Raw genomic sequence first — 16523 nt, forward strand, 5'->3', positions numbered from 1 at the left:
AAGTACGTTTATGAGGACCTAATTTACATTAATATTCTTTCTATTTTATTTTTCTTTATGTTAATTTCCTTCTTTCCCAAACTCCTGAAATATTATCACTATTTTTAAGAAAGAATATCAATGGCTTGACTTTTATCAGAATTTAATCAGTAATCGGTATAGTATGCTATGTTATCGACAAAGTCAATCTCAAGGTGGAACAAAAATGATTTTATCGACAAATTTCATCGCGGACATTTACCAATTTAACCAAATAGATATGCTGATGACAGTTGACACAAATCAATATCGATTTGAACTATTGAAAAAAAACATTTTAAACTATTTCTAAAATTCATTGCAAATAAACAGAAAGTTTCTTAATAAAACTCTTGCATACATTTTTACACTAATTTCATTAATGTCAAAAACGTGTGGTTCAAGAAAGCACCTTTATCATTGGCTATTTTGCCAGCCCTGAGCGCGCGAAATTCTAGCTTTGTTATTCGAGATGTTTAAACTGTTCCCATTTGAAAACTATATTATAGCCTCGACTTTTTCGTATTAGAATTTTCGTCTCAAAATGTTACAAACTACTTATCATTAAAATATTTATCGCCAGTTTAGGTACACCCTGTATATATATAATTAAATTACCAATATAATATGTACAATACGTAACAAATGTATAAAATACATGAGGGGATATAATCTTCTTTTTGGATTTGAAATATAAAAAATATTTTCATTATTTTCGAACTAGCGTGTCAAATAACTTTCCGTAACGTTCCTTCCACTTGGCACGTGTGTCGGCTATATTGTGCTATGCGGAAAGATGTATAAAAATGTATATCTTAAATATATGTATATATACACATGTAAAATGTTAGGGCACCTGTTTACCTGTAATATATGTACACCTCGTTGCGTGAGCACAATCAGTTCCTTTATTCCATCGTTTGTTATGTCCATGTAGCTTATGGAATGCACAGGAGCGTCGAACAGTTTTCTCGAGGTCAATTCCCACGTGTCACCCGTCAACGCAAAGATCAGGACCTCCTGGCCGTAGGTGCCAAGCAAGATCTCGTTTTGCCCGTCCATATTTATGTCTGCGATGCAGCAGCACAGAATACTGTCCGACGATTCGCTGCCGCTCAGTATTACGTCCTGTTTCATTCCGTGCTCCAAGATATCTCTGGCGAATATTTTTCATTCGTCTCAATTTATCATGAAATCTTGAGATACCCGTTAACTTGTATACTTACTTAAAAACCACAGCATTACTCGTACTTGAAATAACAATGTTTAATTTCAGGATGTCATCTTTCGGGACGCATTTCTCGGCTGAAATTTTTAATAATTTTCATCTTGGTGTTACACGCGTACACAATGTGCCTAAAGGTCCTAAAATATTTACGTTTAACGTCCACAAAGTCTGGCTTGCTAATGGGGTTTCTGTGTGGGAATACTATTACACTTGGTACAGGACTGTCGTATCTCAGCAGCCAGCTTCGAGAAACCTGCAAGTCCACCACGCTTACTAGAGCGATCTTGACCAGACCGCAATCACAGCCGATGGCGGTGACCCTCCTGCTTTTGGATCGGCCACACGTGAGATGATACGCATTATCGAGACAAGAGAATATCATTTTCTTATACAAACCGCTTATAATTGTCATAATAATAAATATTAATCCATAGTGCAATCGCTTGGATGTCGTGCAGCTCCGGGAAGTGATTCTCGACGGAAGACTCGCTGTAAACATGGCTCAATTTATCTTCCCTTATCATGTGAATCTTATAATCGCTTCCAGATATCAACCAGACTACCTGCAAGTTTTCACTCGTGCTACATAAAGTGACTGTGACGGTGCAAACTGTCTGATATCTCCAACACACCTCCTGTGCCGAATTTTCTTGTGGTAAAACGGTATGATACAGATGGTAGGGGATGTACGACAGTTCCACCATGAGACAATTCTGCGCTATTGCTTCGATCGAACTACCCTCGTCCCCTTCGCCGTCTATCGCACCCTCCGTGTATATGTTCAAGTACCTCTCTATGGTGTCGGTGCTCGTCTTCATGATGGTTATGCCTATCACAAAACTGTCCCCAGCGTCGGACTTGTTGTAAGCGTCGATGGCAATAATTTCCGTGCCACCTGAGGCAGATGAAGAAGACACGTGTATGTGACGTTATCGACTAAAGTGCATTATGCGTGATAGAAAAATGGGAGGCCGAGTGTATATTAACTTATTGTAAATCAAGTCCGCCGCTTGCTTATTGGTCCAAGTGAATAAATGATTACATCCATCTTGATTAAAGTGTTCGTGAAAGAATAATAATAGTTTACATACTGGGGATGTACGTAAACAGCAATTCCTTCACCATAGGCCTCAGGAACTCGGACGTTTGATGATACTCGCAGGAGTAGATCTTTCTCTTTAAGGACGCCACTAACAGCTTGTTGGAGCTGCTGGACGAGCACAGTTTGGTCATGGAGTAAATGTTGCCCTGCGACGCCAGGGGAAACCAGTGCGCATCAATGAGGCTGTTCGTCATCGTGGATTAACGTAGATCGTCAGGCGAACTGGTTGCGAGTTGCGAGGCTAAAATGTGAGAAACACGGTAGTTGCTTCTTACACTTGAAACAAGTGCAATGTTACGAACCAATGGCAGATCTCATTCTTAAGTGATCTCCCAGCTAGACGGACATGCATAGAGAAAGAATCAGGGTTGGGAAAGTTACTTAATAAAAGTAACTAGTTACAGTAAAGCTGCCATTTCACGGAGCGAGGCTAAAGCTGGCGTTTACTCCCACTCCATCGCAACACAAATCAGCTTTGCTTTAGCTAACGCTAAAGAGGCTAAATGCCTCTTGCCTTTTCATGGAGCGTATTTTTCGCTGCTTTGAGGTTGTATTTCAGTCAAGTTGAATTCCTGGCTTTTGCTGGCTTTCTAGTTTTGTTTATAGTGGAATACAAATAAATAAAATGGATGAAGAATGTGGATTAACAATTGCAATTGCATAAATACAAAAACAGTGTATAGCCGGGGCTGCAGCTACTGTGATGCATTTGTAGAAGAAAAAAATATAAGGAAAAAAGCATTGGGTAGCACCAATTTTTAAAAACCGTGACTGACACAGTTTCTTCTTTGTGTCAGTGCCAAAATTATTGTACATATGTTTTTTCGTGATGCCAATTTCTCGCTTCTTCCAGCCATAATTACGTATTCTGAAACATTAAAAATATTTAAAAATACATGATATTTGTTTTGTGTAGTGGTTATATTACTTTATTTTAACACTTACAACGTCTTTACTCAAGTACCCACTGGTCAGGTTAGGCATTCACAGCATTCGCTAAAAGTTGGATAAATCCAACTTCGCTGTATCGTTTGGTAGAGTGGAGGTAAACACCAGCTTTAGTTTCGCTCCGTGAAATGGCAGCTTAACAGTGTAAAGGCCTTCACACATAAAATTCCGTAAGTACGTAAAACGTAAGCGTAAGAAAATCAACAGATTGGATTTGCTACTGCTTGCGTTATTGCCTTACGTTCTCGACTGTGACTGGTCGATTTTCTTACGCTTACGTTTTACGTCCTTACGGAATTTTGTGTGTGAAGGCCTTAACTAGTTACAGTTAACGCTGGTCTACAATACGTGGAGTAAGCGTGGAGTAAGGAGTAAGGGAGAGCCCTAACTTCTAGCTTTTGGTGTAAGGAAGCTAAAAAATTTGGGCATAATTTTTAAAATATTTGTAACACTGATTGATGGTATTTTTATTCACCGAGAGTAAGCCTAAGAGCTGAATACAATGGATTTATTTCCTTACTCCAGCTTACTCCATATATTGTAGACCAGCCTTTACAAGTTACCAATTCTGAAAAGTAACGCGTTACAGTTACAGTTACTCGAAAAGTAACGAATCGTTACTTTGCAGTTACTCCCTTCCCAGATAGCACAAAGATGAACATAAGTTCATAGAGAATTCATTTTAAAGAAAACATACAGAATTAGAAAAATGAATATGTGAAGAATTCTTGAAGAATTAGTCTGAATCAGTTCGTCTTGAAGTATTCTTCTGAAGTTCATTATACTGAATACTTCGCGATTCAGTACTGTGAACACTTTAAGAATTTATGAGAAATTATTTGTCATGCGCGAGTATCCGCTAACCGCCATCCGGACGTTCTTGTGCAGCGTGTTACCACGTGCAATATTTTGTGTGCGTAACGTTATGTGCAATTAATTTGGTGCAATAGTTCTATTGTGTAAAAGAAAGAATCGGACGACGAGAACCGAAACGGAAGAATCATCCGATTGTCAACGAGCTTCGGTTGAGAGTATCTCACTGTTGAGTGAGAAATTATAATAATGGTGTAATGTTACTGCATATTAGATGTGTACATACATTGGGTAAATATTTTGTAATCCTCTTTGTTCTAACACTATTCCCCTTGAATTCATAAAGTTTACATTTATTGAATTCGAGATGAATACTTTAAGAAGTTGTCAGGAAAACGATTTATGGTGCATGTTAAACTTCCTCTGTCACTCTTATTGTATTCTTCTATGAATTCCTAAAGAATTACAATTCAGAAAAAAGAAAACTTGAAGAATACTTTGTGAATTCAGTGTGCTATCTGGGTTGCAACAGAAATAAAAATATCGAATCTGCATCTGAATTGTAAAGCGGCGATAAAGGCGTTTATGCGCAAATGCAAGGCCTAATGCGATCTGCGGAGGTTGAAAAAATATATATAAAGTAACTATTAAATTAGTTACTGGTTATCGAAAAAATGCAATTGATCGAGTTACAGTTACAGATGGAGAAAAAGTAACCAAGTTAAGTTAGAGTTACCGAAAAGAAGTAACTGTAACTTGGTTACAAGTAACGAATTACTTCCCAACCCTGGAAAGAATCATACCTCTTTGAGGTTATCGGCTAACCGTGTGGTCAATTCGGCGTCGGTACCTCGCAGCCGCAACTTGAATCTCTCATCGCTCCCCCATCTTATCACTGTAGCGACGCGACACATTCCCGCGCGGGCGCATCGCGGACGTGTGGAAAGTGGGAAAGGGGGGAGGGGGGAGGAAAAGTTACGCCTTCTTCTTATTCGGCGAGAGAGTTTCGCAATCGCTCTCGTAATCGCGTCGCCTTGAGGAAGCCTGCGGATCGCGAACGATGACGCGATACGTGAAAGTGGGTGTTGCCCGCCACGGCGGCGGCTCAGTCAGTGGCTCACTTCTGTGGCTTAGTCCGCTCGGTGGCTCTCGGCAGTCGGCCACACTCACAGTCTCACAGTCTCACAGTCGGCGCGTGTTCGTCCCTGCATCCAGCTCCCGAGTTTTCCCATCGACAGGAGACTGAGACCGGTAAGAGGAGCGATGTGTCCCTGTGCTCGAATCGTGCCGGAGCCAACGGTCGAAATCGATCCTCGGGGTGAACCGATTTCTATCTTGATCGATCATGTCGGAAACTGAGATATTTCTCGGGTTCGTGTAGAAAGTAAGAAAAACCTTATCAAGTTGGAGATAGTTTTTATCTTGAAGACTGGAGGGCAACTGATTTAAGGTAGCCTAGCTGTTTGCTGGTGCCTGATCTGTTTTGCGCGTTATTTCAATAGCAAGACAAGTAATTGTGCACGACGCTCACAGACGCTACTCGATAAATGGGCGATTACGTTAATCGGAGTTTTAGTTGAATCGATTCGAAGTGACAGTCGGTCGAAAAGCCGCCACCGGCTTCCGATGGTTAACTCTGTCGTGACTCGCGGTACTTATTGTTAGTCGCGGTCACGCCGCACGATTCACGAACGTGAAACGTGAAAAAATCGAGCTGATGACGCATCGTTGATCACTGGTTCTCTGTCTCGCTAGGTAGCCCCGCGGATTTCCCTGTCGACCGTCACGAGAGAGGAACAAGGCCAAGATGTCGCAGCAACAATACTATCCGTTCAAGGTACGTGATCGGATGCCGAGCAGCGAGATCATCGCCGATAATTAGCGGTATCGATCTATTTCCGGCGCGCGCTGACTGGCGTCTCGATCATCCGTATTTTTAACGGCAGCCTAGTTTTCGAGTCGACTCACGTTTCGCTCAAGATTCTCACCAATTCTTTTTACATTGATTCTACGAATGCGCGATGAATTATTTTCTTAAATAAAACACGAGTATATAATATACAATAATAAATGTATTCTGCAATTAATGCAATTGCTTGTAACGTCAAAGTTGACGAAACGAGACCTTGAGAGTTGTACTTACAATTAATTATCATCTCTCAAGTATAGATAAATTTATCAATTTTTGTCGTTATCGGTGTGCGTTATAAAAAGATTAGATCGACAAGAACGAATCCCAGATAGCACAAGACACTCCTATGAACATTTCAAGAATATTGGCTATATTCCATAGGTCATTCTTATATATTTATCTTATGTTCGAGGAATATTCGACTGGCACTACTACCTTTTTCGAATGTGAATAGAATATATAGAATGTTCAAGCCCACACACAGAAAAATATTATTGTACAGTCAAGAAAAGTAATTACTCAGTTTATTTTATTCCGTTTAAGTAATAGTTTGCTCCAACAAAGAATATTTTCTTAATAATAGTTTTAAGATATACTTGTTACTAGTCTTAGAAAAGCTTGCCATCTTATACTCAAAGAAAGAATTTATTCTTCTTTGAAGAAAATTAGAAAACTTATGGAAGGATTCTGTATGCTTCTTTTAATAAAGTCAGAAGAGACAAAATTGTTTTGCTTCAAATAATTCTATGTTTTCTTGTTTCAAGTACTAGACTTACTAAGAATCAGAATATGTTTTGAGTAAATATAACACTTGCGACGACATTATGATAGATTTGTGGATATATAAACTTATCAAATACTTGGAACAAATAATACTGTAGGTAGTATATATTTTTCTGTGTGTATAATTCGACTGTCTTATTCGACGACGATGACTGGTTTAGTACCACTTGAAAAAGTTGTATAATAAACTAATAAAATAACTAGCCAGTTGGGTTGACTATAATATCATTTCCCGTCTCAATAGTGAATAGAATAATCTATCGAATATAGCGTGTCGGTTATACATATATGGTAAATTCGATTAATATTAAAAAATTATTTCTCGACGAATATTCTAAAAATCTACGATTTCTAATTGTAACAATCTGTATATATGAAATATTCTGAAATTAAGATTATTTGCACTCCAGAAGAGCATTCATACAACTATGTGTGCTATCTGGGATTGTACGCGTAGATTATTGTTTCGCATTTTCAACTCGCGATCGCTCTAATTTTAATCAAAGATTGTAGAAAAATTCTTCATTGTTACAATTTGACTTGTTGCGTTTTAGTGCACCCCAACGGTGTATCCCGCCGAGCCGTTCGATGCAAACGCGGACGCCACTATTTTGCGCAAGGCGATGAAGGGATTCGGCACGGACGAGAAGGCGATCATCGACGTGCTCACAAAGAGAGGCATTGTGCAGAGACTGGAGATCGCGGAGGCGTTTAAGACCATGTATGGAAAAGATCTAATTAGCGATCTCAAGAGCGAGTTAACTGGAAAACTGGAGGATGTCATTGTTGCCCTTATGACCCCGTTGCCACATTACTATGCCAAAGAGCTGCACGACGCGGTCACCGGTATGGGCACTGATGAGGAGGCAATTGTCGAGATTCTGTGCACACTCAGCAATTACGGCATCCGTACGATCGCCACATTTTACGAAAATTGTAAGCTCTTTGCCTCCATTTATTGTACACTTGTTTATAGCTTTGTTTTCTCCTGTAAGAAATACATTATTCTGAATAGTGTACGGCAAAACACTCGAGAGCGACTTGAAGGGCGATACGTCGGGCCATTTCAAGAGATTGCTGGTATCCCTCGTGCAGGCAAACAGAGACGAAAATCAGGGAATCGATCATGCGCAAGCAACTGCCGATGCCCAAGCGTTATACGAAGCTGGTATGTCGCGAAATGTTTTCGTCAAATTTCCTTTATCCATTTCGATAAGTTCATCTGTTTATCTGTCAATCTGCAAAATCAAAGCGTGTTTGGCTCGCTTTAAAAATGTTTCCTTTTGAATTTCGAATACAGGTGAAAAGCAGTGGGGAACTGACGAATCTCAATTCAATGCGATCTTGGTATCTCGCAGTTATCAGCAACTGCGTCAAACGTTTATCGAGTATGAGAAAGTATCAGGGCACGACATAGAGGTTGCCATAAAGAAGGAATTTTCTGGCAGCATCGAGAAAGGCTTGCTTGGAATAGGTAAAGCTTCTGAATAGGATATAAGTGTACCAATTACATCATAACATTCTTATTTACAAATCACTTGCAGCTACTAATTTCACAATGTGACTTGCCCTTATGTTTCTTATAAGCACGCGCGCCTCAGAATCAATTGATTAATATTAATACTGTATTGTACGATCAGAAGAAACTTGCTCGATGTATTTCCCTGTTAGTTGTGCTTAGGTGAGACTAATTGTGCGTTTCAGTGTGAAACACGAGCAAGTGATTGAAATAGCAGATCGACGCGAAGAAATTATAAGTCATTGCAAACGCAACGGAATAGCAATAATCCCGATATAACACGAGTCGAACTTTCCGTAAATATCTCACAACTCGCATTTATGCTTTCCGTCAACTTTTGTAGAACGGTCGAACAATATTTTCGCAGGGCAGAGGCAAGTTACCGCCGCAAGATTTTGCTCACTTTTTATTTACCCATTTGTAGAAATATTAATATGATTGTTGCTGTGATTGCCATATAATTCTTAGAGTTTTGGACACGAGTGCCCGACACAGTACACAGTAGCTGCGTTCAGCATTGCAAATCCGAGGTGTCAGAGTGCTCTTTTGCATACGAGTGAGCGAGAAAGGAGAATGAGGTAAAAAAGGAGGAAGAGCACTCGGATTTGCAATGCCGAACGCAGCTAGTAGCGTAAGGTACCCCTCAAACTTTTTTCTTGTCGTCCACTGTTCTTTATTCATGTGTAACAATCTAATTAATCCTAAAGTAACGATACTTAAAACTTTGATAAAAAAGAAAAGAATATCTCTATCATTGTGTTGTAATAATCATTCAAGAAGCATAGTTTTATTTCTAAATTGCATGCAAACGGTATGTATACTTGTGTGGTATTGAACCCTGTATATCAATACATACATACATAGATACATATATGTATATCCCTTGACAATGTTGCATGGCAACTGTTACATGTAACATACAAAAACATTTGTTGCTACATTGTATATATTTTATACACGAGTGTAGTATAATCTGTGTAAGATCCAGATTGAAAATGCTGTATGAGCGTAGTGTTACTTTACAGCATGGAAAAAGAATGCTCCCCCGAATAACAGTTTACTCATATTCCTCCATATATTTTTCATTAACATATAATCGATACGACTGTAACGCTATGAATCATCTTAATTTTTGGCCAACAGTGAAATGCGTCAAGTCAAAAGTTGGATTTTTCGCTGAACGTTTATATGCCAGTATGCATGGCATAGGTACGAAGGATCGAACGCTCATCCGTATCATCGTGTCTCGAAGTGAAATTGATTTGGGAGATATTAAGAAGGCATTTGAGGAACGCTTCGGAAAGTCTCTGGAGAGCTGGATAGCTGTATGTATAATATTTCAAATTTATGCGCTTTCAAACAAGTTGTTCCATTATCCAAATTATATTTTTCAATTGCAATAAATTGTTAACAAGTACATATATATGTTACAGGGCGACACCTCAGGAGATTACAAGAAGGCACTTCTTTCCCTGGTCTCTACATAAATTTTGATAAAGCTATTAAGGGTCCAGGTGCTACACCTATTGCCTATTGATGCATAATATAAAAAGAAGAAAAACTTTATATATTCCTGCACAGATTCCATCTTAATATCGCTTAATGTATTAATAAGGAATTAGAAAAGGTTTCTTACTGCATTTTTCAATATCAGTTTTGTAATACTTTTTTGAAACTTTTACTGTATACTATGTAGGCCAGTAAAATTTCCCAATGTTATGCGTTCCAATCTTGTTCATATATACACATCTTATATTTAATTAAATTATATTTTATATATTCTTTTTATCAAAAATTTATATAATTTATATAAAGAATCTCATTGTGTAAAAGAGAGATAATTAGGAAATCAATGAAAATAAAATCAAGAACATTCTATGCTGTTTATTTATTTTCTCGTCTTTGTTCATACATATAATATAAAAACTAAAATATACATATATGTATTATATATGTCTGGAAATCTAGGCATACCTACTTGTAAATATTATAACAGTTTATAAAATAAAATATTTCAACTTGAACATTTGCACACAGCATATTTGTTTGCTTGTTAAATTGGAAGAAAAAATTATATAATTTTTCATATACAACCAACTATAAATGTCAAATCATACAATCATATGTCCATATTATAAACCAGATTAATTAGATAAAAGTGAATTTTCTCTACATTTCTCCTTAACTATTCGTATGTGAGATATGGCACAAAGAAGACAACAAATTTATGTGAATATATTTTTATTATAGTATATGAATATATTTTTATTCTGCTCACGCAATTAGAAAAATAATGTAGAGAAAAGTTGACGAATATAAATGTTGTTCATATCCATAATACCTGGCATTTGATAGTATTTTACATATATATCGATGAAATTATAGCTAACTTTGTGCAATTACACATCTGAAAAAAACATTTTATTTTTAATCACTTTTTCTTTTATGTTGCTTTTCAATTATTTTAGATTTGATTACTCACTTCAAAATAAAAACGTTATTCTAAATTGATTGTGCATACCTTTTCAATCGAGATATGAATAGCTGTGTGATGCATTACCGATTATTAAAGAGCAGCACGAAAGAAAGAATATAGGAAACAAAAATTTCATTACAAAATAAACAAATATTTTCAAAATAGAAACTATTTTCTTCTAGAAAATTATGCTGCGTTTTCTCTTTTACGTCTTCGTTTTATTTATTATTTGCCGAGTACTTCTTCGGAGAGATACAGGAACTAGAAACGAAAAGATATTGATTCAGCATTGCATATTTTAGATATGTACAAAACTAATAATGAGAATAAAGTAGAACCTTTATTACCCGAGGGATAGAATTAATAAAGAGATAAAAACATTTGGACAGTTAAATTATTGGATAAAGAAATATAAAAAAAATCTTTTCTTGATATATACTTGGAATTTTATACATTTATTTTAAAATATACAAAAAGACACATAACATTAATTATGTAGACAATAAAAGAAATCTTACAATTAGTAAGCAAATTATTAACTAATAAATTGACAGCAACTTCTTCAGAAATTGCAGCAAATTGACATTTGGCAAATGCAAGTCCTAGTTTACTTTGGCTGCTAATTTGCTAGACTTGTAGTTTTGTTGTGGCTCTGTTGTCAACTTTTTTTGACAAAACTTTATCATATTTCTACCGACGACATATTCTCCGTTAAATTTGTAATTTTTTATCGATAAAATATGTCAGGCATTTTACAGAACTTTTTCAGAAACTCATCCTTCTGTTGGAGATTATATATATATAAATAATATATATATAATTATATATATATACAATATACATAAAAATCTTGTTTTCATACTTTTTGAATTCTTTTAAGTTGTTGCCAATTTCCTGCAAATTTGACTTTAATTCAAATTAATTTTATTTTCATATCTCAGATAATTTGTTTACATCTCATCTATACTGCGTTCACAGAAAGAACGACCACGCTTCGCGCAGCTTTGGACAGAGTGGGGATGAGGTAGGGGAAATCGAGCGCGCTACTCAGGGCCTGTTCGGTGTGGAGGGGGCAAAATAGAGGCGTGGTCTGACCGAACCGGACGAAATGCGTGGTCGTTCTCTCCGTGAACGCAGTATAGTGTTACAAATATTCTGATATAAAATAGTACATTTTCATAAAATAAAAATATTGCATAAAATATTCCTCATGTAAGAAGAGAAGGAGATAATTATACCAATGATAGAGATTGTTAAATATCAATATTCTTAATAAGAGTATTACACTTGATAAAAAATAGTTAAGTACAAATACTATTATCTACTATCAGTTCAATGTAATTTGAAAAAGTAAAACATTCGGATAAAATAATACTCTCTGATAATATATTGGTTCTACTATATTACCATATGTTTCTCTATCAATCGATAGGTTTGAGCTTAAAGTATGAAAAAAATTAGTAACCTTTATTATTGCTAGTGACATTAGTATTTTTCTTTGGGCGTCCTCTAGGTCGGCCAGATGGTGTCTTAGAAACCTTGAAAGATGGTTTAAACATTGCAGGCATCTTTTTATAACATTTAATCGCTGGAGTTGTCATCATAATATCTATGGGTGGCCATGGAAATTTGGATATTGTTTCATATGTCATGGATTTATACATTGCATGTAAATCGAAGACATTTTTCCTGAAAAGTATTTCCAATATATATTTTTTTGTTAGTGAAATCTATGTTGTAATTTTTCCAATAGATTAGATTCATGATAGATTCATAACATTTACCTATGGTTGACTGGTTTATAAACACAAGCAAACGGTCCATTCTGTGGAACATGTCTTATAATATATTGACCAGGAGTCAAGGATGATAATTCCTCAATTATATTATGCAAAATACTTAAAGAATCTTGCACTTTGACGTTATGAAGTCGTTTTAGATCTTTGCTCACCGACAGTGATGTATGTCTTTCTATTTGTATTATTTCCGCGGTGTCAGTTGCTATTCTAACTGTGGTAATGCAAAATATAGATATATAGAATATGTATAGAATATAATGATATACACATATTAGTTTCACCATGAATTTATTGCTCTTGAAGTGAAATCTGTTTAGTGGAAATGTGGATTCAATGTGGAAAAAAATTTAGTGGATTCATTGTTGAATCGTGTGATCGTCGCGAAAAAAGATTTGTGATTGAATTTGGACGTTGAAAACCTGTTGTCTCACATTAGAAGCCTATCTCATAATAGAGGACTTTCTTCTTCATACATGTAGGAGCTAATTATTTAAGTCTTGGATTCAATTCTGACCTTCATTCTTTACATGCCTTGTGTTTTATTTTTGAGTGAAAGAGAACGAGATTATTCTAGTCTGGGACTGTAATCCTATCTCGAGGACAATAAAGTAACGCATGAACGTAATCATAATAATTATAAAATAATAGATACCTCTAGCTAATAATGCCTTTGGTCTAAATTTTAATGAGATCCACTGCTGCATGCCTTCGTCCAATGTTACAGCTTCAGCTCCATATGCAAGCTGATGCTCCATCTTTGGTGCTAATATTAAAGTCTGCGATTCTTGGTTTGGTAACATCTGATGAGGATAAATTACAAATTTTATAATTCAATACTGATTTATTGGTAAGAAAATTACCGGTATGAGAATATTTTTACCTCAATACCATCCGTCTTTGTACGAACTAACATTTTATATTCCTTCACCCCACTCATTTTTTCTTGCTGTAAAAATTCCAGTGAAGGCCCTAGTCTGAAAAGATTATACGATACATTTTGTTCCTTATCCATTTTGAAATCAGTTTGGACATTTGTTAGATTATCCGATTTATCTGTATCTGATAAATACAAATCTTCCTCATAGATCTTAAGATAATCATTGCATGTACTATCGTCCGAATCAGAGCAATTTGTGGCACTCTCAGGTTTTTCTTTCGTTTTTATTCTAAAATATTCGTCATGAGAGTGAGATACATACAACAAATTAAATTTTTCTATCATGCTTTATACTCACTTTTTCGAGGATTCACTTTCATTAACGAAATAATGCCTAAGTATGTATTTATAAACCCAAGTATTTTTTTGCTGTATAGTGGCTGTGGTAGGTGGTAATTTTTTATCCACATAAACAACCTTCTTTCCACCATACGATTTCACGACTATCGGTATGAGCCACGTGTTTGAATAGTTTGGGTCTATGTTGTTCAATAAACACTTGAGGCCACTGGACGAGATAACAAAGTCTGCTTCAGCTTCCCTCGCCAAACTCTCGCAATACATATCCTCACTCACGGGTAATCTGAAATGCTGCGTCACTTGATGTGTGACACACGGAGGATATCGTTCGAGCAATTTTACAGTATCTACAAACAATTTCTGCGGCCGATCGAGTGTCGGCAATATCACTTTGGGTAAAGCCTCCTAAAAATAATAAAATAGTTAAATGTACACTTTCAAATTAAGTACGTTGGGTAAATGCCATGATAACTTGCCTGTTGTAAACAAGACGTGAATACTGCTCTAATATCTTTATTCGTCAAATTAACCTTCTGTACACAAAGTGATATATTTGTACTTTCGACATAATATTGCGGTAACGTTCTATACCTGTGCGCCTTTGCCTTCCACTTTAATGCGACGAATTTATTACATTTGATTCGCCATTTGAAGGTCTCGTCCCATTGGTTCTTTACAAACTCTAGAAATTCTTGCTGTTCCTGATTTATTATTCGTTTCAATGTCTGGAAGAAATTAATCCCAATTTCAATGCACACAAATCAGAAGTTTATTGTCGTTTATAAAATCAATTTCAACAGAGCTTTTCGTTCTTTTCCCCTGTCTCAATTTGCTCGTCTAAATAAAGAATGTTGGACAGAAATGAAAAATGCTTGATGTCTATTTACCATGTATTCTTCGTATTCTTCTCGCTCTTTCTCATTCATTGGCCCCCTCTCGATGCTAGAAAATCTCAATAAAACGCGCAGGCACATAGCTTGCTGAGCCATAGTTAATTCAGACTTTCTAGGAAAGGGAACCGGTGATACCCTTATACCAGGTACATAGAGCTTCTTTTGCTCTTGCATACTGGAGCTATCCTCGTGCTTCACTTGTTCCTCGTCTTGCGAGTCGGCAAAAACCTCGCCATCCTCGAAGAGATGCTTTTTAATCAGCTCTACATCGACATCGGCGTACTCACTTTCAATATTCTCAAACGGATTTTTGAAGTTATCGTTCATGATTTTGTACATCGCGCTCTCGCGCTCCATTCTCTCGTCCCTGATGAAGACATTGTCTATCATGTCCTCCAACGCAGGATGCCTGCAACGATTAAATACAAATTAAACAAGGAATTAAGACAAAAAGTGTACAAGTGTCGAATCGCGGTCGTTCGACATTCATGGGAAAACAATTACACCTCAATTTGTACAAATTGTAATAAGCGGAAATTGCAAAATTCATTTACAAAAATTCTGTCCGTTTCGACGCTTGAAATCATCTCGCAAAATCGCTGTGCACGTACCAGTCGAGGTTCCGGAATCTCTCTTCCATGTTTAAAAGATACTGTTTTCTCATCTTCTTCTTCTAGTTATGGCCATAGACATAGTATATATAGACTGCGCGTTCCCGAACCTTAAGGCCTGTGTCCACGATGCTAGAACCACAGTATAACCAGTATGGGCACTCGCTCTTTTGTTTCACGTTCGCGCCGATCCGTACTGCGCATCCGACATGTTTTAGTTATGACCAATCACAGGATTTTTGTACGTGTGTTAGTGCAAAGTCGGTGTGACATTGAAAAATTTGCAGTGTTGACGCGTTAATACTTTTATACGTTGGAGCAAGTAATTACATTAATTACCTTTATTAGAACATTTTTTTCATAGGCCATTTCCATTTACAATAAATAATGTACGCTAATTCGTACGCGCCTTTCCTGGATACGATCCTGAAAAGGGCCCAGGCACTTTTAGCCGTTGATACACTGTTGGGGCGATCAAAAACATGGCGGAAAATTGAGAACGCCCAGATCAAAGGTGCCGACAGAGAGTGCCCCTACTAGTTATACTATGCTAGAACTTGGCCCTAGAGTCCCTAGAATACAGAGTCCGGCGAACTTGTAGACCACTTTTCATTGGGTCAAAGTCATAGCCCCTAAAAATGGCGGAACCAATCACAATACAAAGCGGGAACCCGTACAGTTTAAACGAATATAAGGAAAATAAGGAAAGAAAACAGATGTTAATATTTTATATATTATAAATAATAAAATATACATGTACAAAATGCATACTTAGAACAAAAATGCTATTTAATAGTAGAATGCATCGCCATAGTCTTACTGCTATACATTTTGTTTGATAATCTTTGTTTGTCAGATGAAATGCGCATTCTATATAAAATAAAACGTTTCATAATTATTTTTGGCAAGTTATGACAACGTTTTATTGTATCACATGTAATATTTTTCATCTTATCCATATAAAACAATAGGAAATTACAATTACAAGACTTAAAATGTGATATATATTGACGGATGATAATTTCTATATCATACACATATTGAAAAGTTTCTTTATTAACAAAGAACAATGAAGTTTTGCGGAAACTTCGTAATAGGACGAATCGAGAGTATGCAAAGGTAAGTTATAGAAGTATGTGTAGGAATTTCGAAGCAAACGTTGATGTGTGTCATTTAGGAGAATA

General features: G+C 36.5%; 3 protein-coding genes across 10 annotated transcripts; 1 reads left to right on the forward strand and 2 right to left on the reverse strand.

Moving 5' to 3' along the window:
- Positions 1–611: 611 nt before the first annotated feature.
- LOC105556726 (kaptin-like) lies at positions 612–5077 on the reverse strand. 3 transcript variants are annotated; one of them, XM_012003822.1, is made up of 8 exons: positions 4935–5077; positions 2338–2589; positions 1879–2141; positions 1643–1809; positions 1397–1569; positions 1245–1323; positions 883–1174; positions 612–802 (listed from the first exon to the last, which is right to left on the reverse strand). In XM_012003822.1, the coding sequence occupies exons 2-8, from the start codon at positions 2540–2542 to the stop codon at positions 728–730; spliced, it is 1254 nt and encodes a 417-aa protein (XP_011859212.1). In that variant the 5' UTR covers positions 2543–2589; positions 4935–5077; the 3' UTR covers positions 612–727. The 3 variants fall into 3 exon arrangements, with proteins under 3 accessions (XP_011859212.1, XP_011859210.1, XP_011859211.1); XM_012003820.1 differs by having other exon boundaries at positions 4913–5077; XM_012003821.1 differs by lacking the exon at positions 4935–5077 and adding an exon at positions 2651–2713.
- Positions 5078–5252: 175 nt separating this feature from the next.
- Positions 5253–10199, forward strand: LOC105556725 (annexin B9-like). 3 transcript variants are annotated; one of them, XM_012003815.1, is made up of 7 exons: positions 5253–5493; positions 5865–5946; positions 7359–7740; positions 7820–7972; positions 8105–8278; positions 9467–9648; positions 9757–10199. In XM_012003815.1, exons 2-7 carry the CDS (start codon positions 5917–5919, stop codon positions 9808–9810), a joined length of 975 nt encoding a protein of 324 aa, XP_011859205.1. In that variant the 5' UTR covers positions 5253–5493; positions 5865–5916; the 3' UTR covers positions 9811–10199. The 3 variants fall into 3 exon arrangements, with proteins under 3 accessions (XP_011859205.1, XP_011859208.1, XP_011859209.1); XM_012003818.1 differs by having other exon boundaries at positions 5256–5360; XM_012003819.1 differs by having other exon boundaries at positions 5480–5559.
- Positions 10200–10420: 221 nt separating this feature from the next.
- Positions 10421–15439, reverse strand: LOC105556727 (little elongation complex subunit 2-like). Of its 4 annotated transcripts, XR_001008557.1 has the most exons (10): positions 15340–15439; positions 14723–15137; positions 14312–14560; positions 13834–14240; positions 13479–13764; positions 13251–13398; positions 12584–12809; positions 12265–12488; positions 10845–11060; positions 10421–10730 (listed from the first exon to the last, which is right to left on the reverse strand). XR_001008557.1 is itself a non-coding variant. In XM_012003825.1 (9 exons), exons 1-9 carry the CDS (start codon positions 15390–15392, stop codon positions 11005–11007), a joined length of 1872 nt encoding a protein of 623 aa, XP_011859215.1. In that variant the 5' UTR covers positions 15393–15439; the 3' UTR covers positions 10421–11004. The 4 variants fall into 4 exon arrangements, 3 of the variants coding, with proteins under 3 accessions (XP_011859215.1, XP_011859213.1, XP_011859214.1); XM_012003825.1 differs by having other exon boundaries at positions 10421–11060; positions 13479–13572; XM_012003823.1 differs by having other exon boundaries at positions 10421–11060.
- Between the last annotated feature and the right edge of the window lie 1084 nt (positions 15440–16523).

This window comes from Vollenhovia emeryi, unplaced genomic scaffold, assembly GCF_000949405.1.
Source record: "Vollenhovia emeryi isolate VEMERY1.0 unplaced genomic scaffold, V.emery_V1.0 DF939819.1, whole genome shotgun sequence".
In the NCBI taxonomy this organism is placed as follows: Eukaryota; Metazoa; Arthropoda; class Insecta; order Hymenoptera; family Formicidae; genus Vollenhovia; species Vollenhovia emeryi.

Coding starts and splice junctions, on each gene's coding strand:
- LOC105556726 (XM_012003822.1), bottom strand. CDS start 2,542: ATGACGAACAGCCTCATTGATGCGCACTGGTTTCCCCTGGCGTCGCAG. Junction 2,142..2,337: donor GCTGTTTACGTACATCCCCA/GTATGTAAACTA, acceptor CATCTGCCTCAG/GTGGCACGGAAATTATTGCC. Junction 1,810..1,878: donor AAGAAAATTCGGCACAGGAG/GTGTGTTGGAGA, acceptor GAAAACTTGCAG/GTAGTCTGGTTGATATCTGG.
- LOC105556725 (XM_012003815.1), top strand. CDS start 5,917: ATGTCGCAGCAACAATACTATCCGTTCAAG. Junction 5,947..7,358: donor AACAATACTATCCGTTCAAG/GTACGTGATCGG, acceptor GTTGCGTTTTAG/TGCACCCCAACGGTGTATCC. Junction 7,973..8,104: donor CCAAGCGTTATACGAAGCTG/GTATGTCGCGAA, acceptor TTTCGAATACAG/GTGAAAAGCAGTGGGGAACT.
- LOC105556727 (XM_012003823.1), bottom strand. CDS start 15,392: ATGAGAAAACAGTATCTTTTAAACATGGAAGAGAGATTCCGGAACCTC. Junction 12,810..13,250: donor AAAGGCATTATTAGCTAGAG/GTATCTATTATT, acceptor GCATTACCACAG/TTAGAATAGCAACTGACACC. Junction 12,489..12,583: donor TATAAACCAGTCAACCATAG/GTAAATGTTATG, acceptor AATACTTTTCAG/GAAAAATGTCTTCGATTTAC.